This window comes from Manacus vitellinus, unplaced genomic scaffold, assembly GCF_001715985.3.
Source record: "Manacus vitellinus isolate BGI_N305 unplaced genomic scaffold, ASM171598v3 scaffold_19_pilon, whole genome shotgun sequence".
NCBI lineage: Eukaryota > Metazoa > Chordata > Aves > Passeriformes > Pipridae > Manacus > Manacus vitellinus.
The window spans coordinates 3760662-3767079 of NW_021939395.1; the positions used below are offsets into that span (position 1 = coordinate 3760662).

Here is a 6418-nt window from a genome sequence, read left to right on the forward strand (position 1 = left end):
ACTTGGACACATCCTCAAAACCACGCAGCACTGAGTGGAGCAGGCACGGTGACCCCTCATCCTTAGCCTGCTGATGGAGCCACCAGAGTCTACCATGTCAGTGCATCATTAACACTCCTTAATCCACAGACAACAAACTCATATATTCGTTTTCCAGCCTTGGCCATGTATTGCATCATTGGTCAATCAGGAACTTTTCATGCTAGAAATATAGTATCCATGTCCTGAAAATCCCTATGACATTCTGAATTACATTAATTATTCTGCACAGATAGCCACGGTTTTTTTGAAAGAAACTCAGCCATTAATTTATCTGTTATAATTTTATTATCTGAAGTCACGTATATACTTTGAAGTATGGAGAAAAATAATAAAACAACCCTCTTTCTAAGCCACAAGAGCATAAACACATGGTTAAAAGTAGAGAAATGTTTTGTTTGCTTTCTCTTAAATAAAGAAGCACTGCTTTCTTTTTTTTGGTATATTTTGTTAAAAATATACTGCAGACTGGTTGCCAAGTATCATTCCAGAACAAAAATTTCAAATCACTGTAATAAAGCCCTGAAATTAGAGGTTTATATTGGAAATAGCTGACACAGCCTTCTCCACAGTATTATTATTGGGTCTTGCTCTAATTTTTGCTAGTTTCAAATTCATGAAAAACATTCACGTTTATATCCTGCTATCTTATCTGACTTATTGATTATAAAAGGTAGGGAGGGGTAAATGTTCTGGAAGCAAAGGAGGGAAGAGAGTCTTATTCAAAGCTCATGAAGACAAAGAACTTTTTTTAATCTCATCGCATAGATTTTTTTATGGGATGCTTTACCAATATATCTCCATTCTCATATCAAAGTACCATCTATCAGTGAGATACAGTGGGAATTTTCCATTCTCCTACTTTTTTTTCCCCTAGCTATTCAGATTCAGCTTTCTCAAAGGCAAGTTTTTACTCTCTAGGTATGAGCTACACAATACTCTGAACTGAGACCGCTATACTCATTTTACACTGTGGTTTTAAATAGACATGATTTGCCATATTGTTCACTGTTCTGATCAGGTTTTGCTGACTAACAGAAGCCAGAGAGATAACAAGAACAGAAAACTTCTGCATATCCAATTAAAATATTACCCTTAGCATGAATTTCTGTAAATACTTGTAGTGAAAACTATTTAAGTTAAGCTGTAGAGACCTGAAAATCAAGAAAACTGGTGGCAAATAATTGCCTGAGACACAATACTAAAAAAAACTAATGAATCTATTTTAAAACGCACCATTGGTAACAAATCTGAAATAAGATAATATGCTAATCTCACAAGAATAGTACAGAACAATTTTTTTTTATTATTATTATTATTATCATTATATCTGATCACTTAATTCTGGATAATGCTATACATTACATCCCCGGTTGCTGTTTGGTATATTGTTCTGGTTTTATTTATACTGAATGATTAATGCAGTGTGATCAGGAAAACAAGTCAGGCATATTAAATACATATTAAGGAGTACATATTCTTTCCTATTTAGTATACAAAGTATTTCATAAATATGAATTATATTACAAAAATAATTTCTGCCACGCTCACACAGTAAGCACTTTGACATTTTTGGACAACCTGTTGGGTTGCAAGAGTTTCACATAACTGAGAAGGAACTCTAGTTTTAATTGGAGATGAGTCTTAGAACAGATTCTGCATAAACATCAAATATTTTCTTCAGATGTCACAAATACTGCAGAAGTCAGGTTAAACTATTTTCTTTCTTTTTTTTTTTTTTAATTTTCTCTATAGACATGTATGCTTCAAGTGGTCAAATTTATTCCATAGGTATGTAATGCATGGTATATTTTAAACAAATATTTGCACAATTTAACATTATAATTCCAGTGGTTTCAAGATGCAGCCCATAAATGTAACCAATTTACACATACTATTGAATGTTCTCTCTTTGCATGCTTGTTACTTTCCAGATAAGCTTTAAACAGTGCCATTACAACACCACAAATCAAAGGATTACTCCAGTTCCACCAACTTAAATCCACGTGCAGGATGAAGGACCCAGCTGAGGTACAAATATCAGTACCAGGTTTCTTGTGTTTGTTCTAACAAATCACAAGGAGACGATGGTTTGCATTTAAGATACAAAACATATATGCCTCTTGAGGTTAAATTCAGTGTAACGTGTATAAAGCATCCCTTTGGCAATAGAGTTTGCAGTATCCCTACAGGATTCCACTGGGCATGAGCTTTATGTAGTAAAATCTATTAAGGAAATTCTCCTCTACTCGACAAATCATACGCAGCTACAGTTAATCAGACACCCCTGGATACACCTGCCTCTATGCCTACCAATATAATATAGTATTTGGAAGTTAAAAGTCAACAAAAGGCACTTTCATCATTAAATAAATGTCCTCTGTAGGCAATAAGATTGTACGACCTATATTTTATTCAAAGCTGTTTGTTCTTCAAGGACTTGTAGGTAGTCAGGTGAACCTTGAAGTTTAGCTTTTAGTTCAAAATATTCACTTTTTCTTTGTTCTACTACAATTTTACTATGATTACCACCTATTAGCGATTTCTTGGCTTTTTTGTCTTGTAGTTTCTCTGGGTAACGTATTTCAAAGCCACTGACCCCTATGCTGTTGTATTCTTTTTTACTTTCCAGAAAATTTTGAATAAATACATTGGAATCCCTCCCAGGGAATAACTCATCCAGTTCATCGATTGTGCTAAGTCTTTTTCTGGTATCCACGTGCAACAAATCTTTCTCCTTGTCATTAATATTTCTCAGAATGACTTTCTGCCCTGGTGGGTCAGCAAACGTGAAGCCCGTTTCAGACTCTTTTAAGCCACAGGTATGACTTTTGCTCATCTGCTCAATGGTTTGAGGAATGAAGGCCTCTGCACCCAGTCCATCCTTTTTGTTTGACTTGTGGTCGTGCTTTCTCAGCTGCAGCTGCATAGAACTGCACTCTTGATTTCCAATCCCTTCGTGCTTTACAGTTGGTTTTTTGTTGCGCCGAAGCACAAAAACGAGAAGACAAAAAGCAACAAACACTGTTAAAATCAGCACAACTAATATGCTTAAGATTAGGATGGATAATGGAACTGGGCCACCAGGAGGACTCCGAACCGGTCCCGGTGGTGTTGTAAAAGTAACAGCAGGCATAGGGCTAGTGAACAGAGCAGATGGCTTGTTTAAAAGTTTAGGACAGAGGATCTCATTTTTCAGAGACTTAAGTTCTATGTTAGCAAACTGTACAGGTGTTTCACATTTCAACTCCTTCACCACAATACCTTCATTTAGCTTTTCAAGCCACAGTTTTAAAGCAACTAAATCACAAGTGCAGTCCCATGGATTACCTTCCAAATCTATTTGTGTAAGAGATTTTAGCTGATCAAGAACACCACTTACAGGCAAATACATGAAGTGATTGTTCCTCAGATTCAGTCTAGCAAGTGGTGCACCAGCAAAAATGTACGCTGGCAAGCTTCGGAGAAGATTGTTGTTCAGGTAGAGCAACTGCAAATTGGGCATTAAGTCAAAGGTGCCTGCTAGGATCTCTTTGATAACATTGTATTCCAAATACAGATACTGCAAGTTGTGGAGGCCAGCAAACATTTCAGGGCTCAGACGCTCTATCTGATTGCCGTTGAGATACAATCTCCGTAAATTTGTAAGGTTGCGGAAAACGTCTCCTCTGATCACTGAAATCCGATTGCTGCCTAAATGTAGCAAATCCAGCCCCTCAAACTCGGCGAAATCTGTAGTATCCACATCCTTAATATAATTGCCGTTCACATGCAGTTTCTTGGCATTTAAAGGTTTTGGTACGAGTTCAGCCATGGATTCTATATTTCTTTCTTGGCAATTTACACTTAATCCCAAATCTGAAGGATGAGTTTTGCAAACACAAGGGACCGGGCAAGGAGTTAAAGGAGGCACCCTGGTCTGGTAGGATACGATTTGACTGAGATTGCGATTAGAGAACGCTTTGCCTGCTACTATCCCCGAGATCTTCGAAGGATTTGTAGTCTTTGGCGGCTTTGTGACTAATCTGTGCACCGATGTTTGGGTGGTGTGGCCGTTTGGTGTGCTGTAACCGGGCTCCAGCTGCGAGGGAGGCAGGATGCGCACGTCAAAATCACTCCCTGTCCCCATGGAGCACAGCTCCTGCTTATTGGTTTCTTTCAGCAGCCTTCCATACAAGTCACTGGGTGTCTCACAGATCGCTTCTCCAATGTAGATGTTATAGGGCATGTTCTCCAGCCACGCCTTCAAAGGCAACAAATCACAAGTACAATTCCAGGGGTTGTCTTCCAGCTGCAATTCAACAATTCGCCCGATGTGTTCCAGAACTCCAATGTATGGAAGTTTCTGTATTCGATTCCCCCGTATATCCAGATGGGTTAGAGAAGCAAATCGAAAAATATTATCGGGAAGGAATGAAATCAGATTGTCATTAAGTATCAGGACTTTCAGCTTGTGAAGCTTATTGAAGGCTCCCCGTTCAATAAACTTGATTAAATTGTAGTCAGCTTGGAGATACTCCAAGTTCTCTATGCCAAGGAAAGTGTCAGCCCGGAGAATCTTTAATTCGTTGTTGTTTAAGTGCAACTGTTTTAATGAACTAAGACCCATAAAGGCCCCTCCCTCAATGTTCTGCAACTTATTATTACCCAGTTGCAAGGACACTGCATGTGTAAAATTAGGAAAGGAATTTGGATATAGAACAATTAGCAGGTTGTTTTGAAAGTTGAGGTGGTAAAAATTAGACCATGGTGGTTTAAGCTGATTTGGTCTGTAGACTGCAACCTTCTCACAGTTGACATAGAGTACATTCTCAACTGACACACAGGAGCAAACATTGCAAATTTCCACAGATATATCAGCATCTGCAGTTGTAGAAGAAACTGGAGATGACAGAACCAGAAAGAGCCACAGAAACATCTTCTTGTGATCAGCAAGCAACCTTAGGCTCCTGAACAAAGATAAAGAATCTAAAGAAGAAAGAAGGAAAGAAAAAAAGAAAACATTTTTCAGTTGACATTGTTCCAAAACGTCATTTGGGTTAAAAATTGTATACCACTGAGCTACTGTACCTGCCAAGGATTATAGATAAACTACAAGCACTGAATTTAAAATAACATGAAAGATTTTAACAACCAAACAAATACACGGGAGCTAGGATGATTTCAAACACAGAATGTAAATTTCTGTAGACAAACACAAATAACTCTCAGGTCTGTCAAATACATTTCTCTCTCTTCTACACGCCAAGCATGCATAACTAACAAAGTAAAATAACCAAAGGAGATTCCAATTTTATGCATATTTACTCTCCTCAAACCTGCACTGCTCATATGTTGCTGTGCATTTCAGGGATATTAAACACAAATGCTGATGTTATGCATGCCCAAACATCTGGGTTGGGATAGCACAATACAGAAAGGATAAAGGTGCAGACACAGAAAGCAATGTCAGTACTCAGTGTATGTATCTACAGCTTCAACAAATACAGATTTATCAGTATGATAATAAAGACATCCACTCAAGTGATATATAGACATGCACACACATTGTTTCTGTCACTTCTTATGCCTAGTTTAAATAAATAGGTGGTAAACTGATTGCAGAAATACAACTATCCACAAAACAAGAACATCAGCTCTGGGTGACCAATGGAAGCACACAGACACAGAGAAGCATGCACAAGCACACAGCCCCATCCCCAGGAATAATAATATGCTGACTTGCAGGGCAAAACAAAGTCACAATTCACCAGCCTGACCCTACAGAAACCTGACAACTATTTTTTCTAAATCATTATGTAATTTTCTCCTATTCCTGCATTGATAAGAACCCTTCACATATAGTCAGACCAGCTGAGCTGCCATTTTTTATGCAGAACTGGAGCCACAGCATTTCCTCTGAGTTAGAAGGTAGCTTTTTTTTTTTTTTAACAAATCAGTCAATAATCAATATGTTGCACTGCCCCCATCTTCCCATTACCCCCATTTCCCAACTTGTCCCTTGCATTTCCTGCTGTGGGAAGCCACTGCGTTGGCAGGAGGGAGACGGGATGCAAGTGGAGAAAGCAGGAGCCAGCTGGAGGGAGGAGAACCGGACTGGAGGGAGACACAAGGGGAGGATGTGCCGGGGGACCTGGAAGGGAGGGCAGAGGAGGGATGAGGAAACAGCGCAGGACAGAAGGACGAGAGGGAGAAGGAAAGCTCCGAAGAGGCAAGGAAGGATAAGAGGAAGGGATGACTGAAGGGGTCAAGGAGGCCGCGGAGCAGGAGCCCGGGGGGAAGGGGGAGTACAGGACGAAGGGGCAGCGGAGCAGCCGCTGCTCACGCCCGCAGGCTCCCGACCCCGGCCGCGGGGAGCGCGCCCCCAGGGGCAGCCCGA

General features: G+C 39.6%; 1 protein-coding gene across 1 annotated transcript in view; it reads right to left on the reverse strand.

Moving 5' to 3' along the window:
• Nucleotides 1-214: 214 nt before the first annotated feature.
• The window catches only part of SLITRK4 (SLIT and NTRK like family member 4), a 14050-nt gene continuing 7846 nt past the window's right edge, over nt 215-6418 (reverse strand). The window contains exon 2 of the mRNA XM_029959159.1: nt 215-5007. Coding sequence (XP_029815019.1) covers nt 2444-4957 — 2514 coding nt within the window. The 5' untranslated portion in view covers nt 4958-5007 and the 3' untranslated portion in view covers nt 215-2443. The remainder of the gene's footprint in view (nt 5008-6418) is intronic.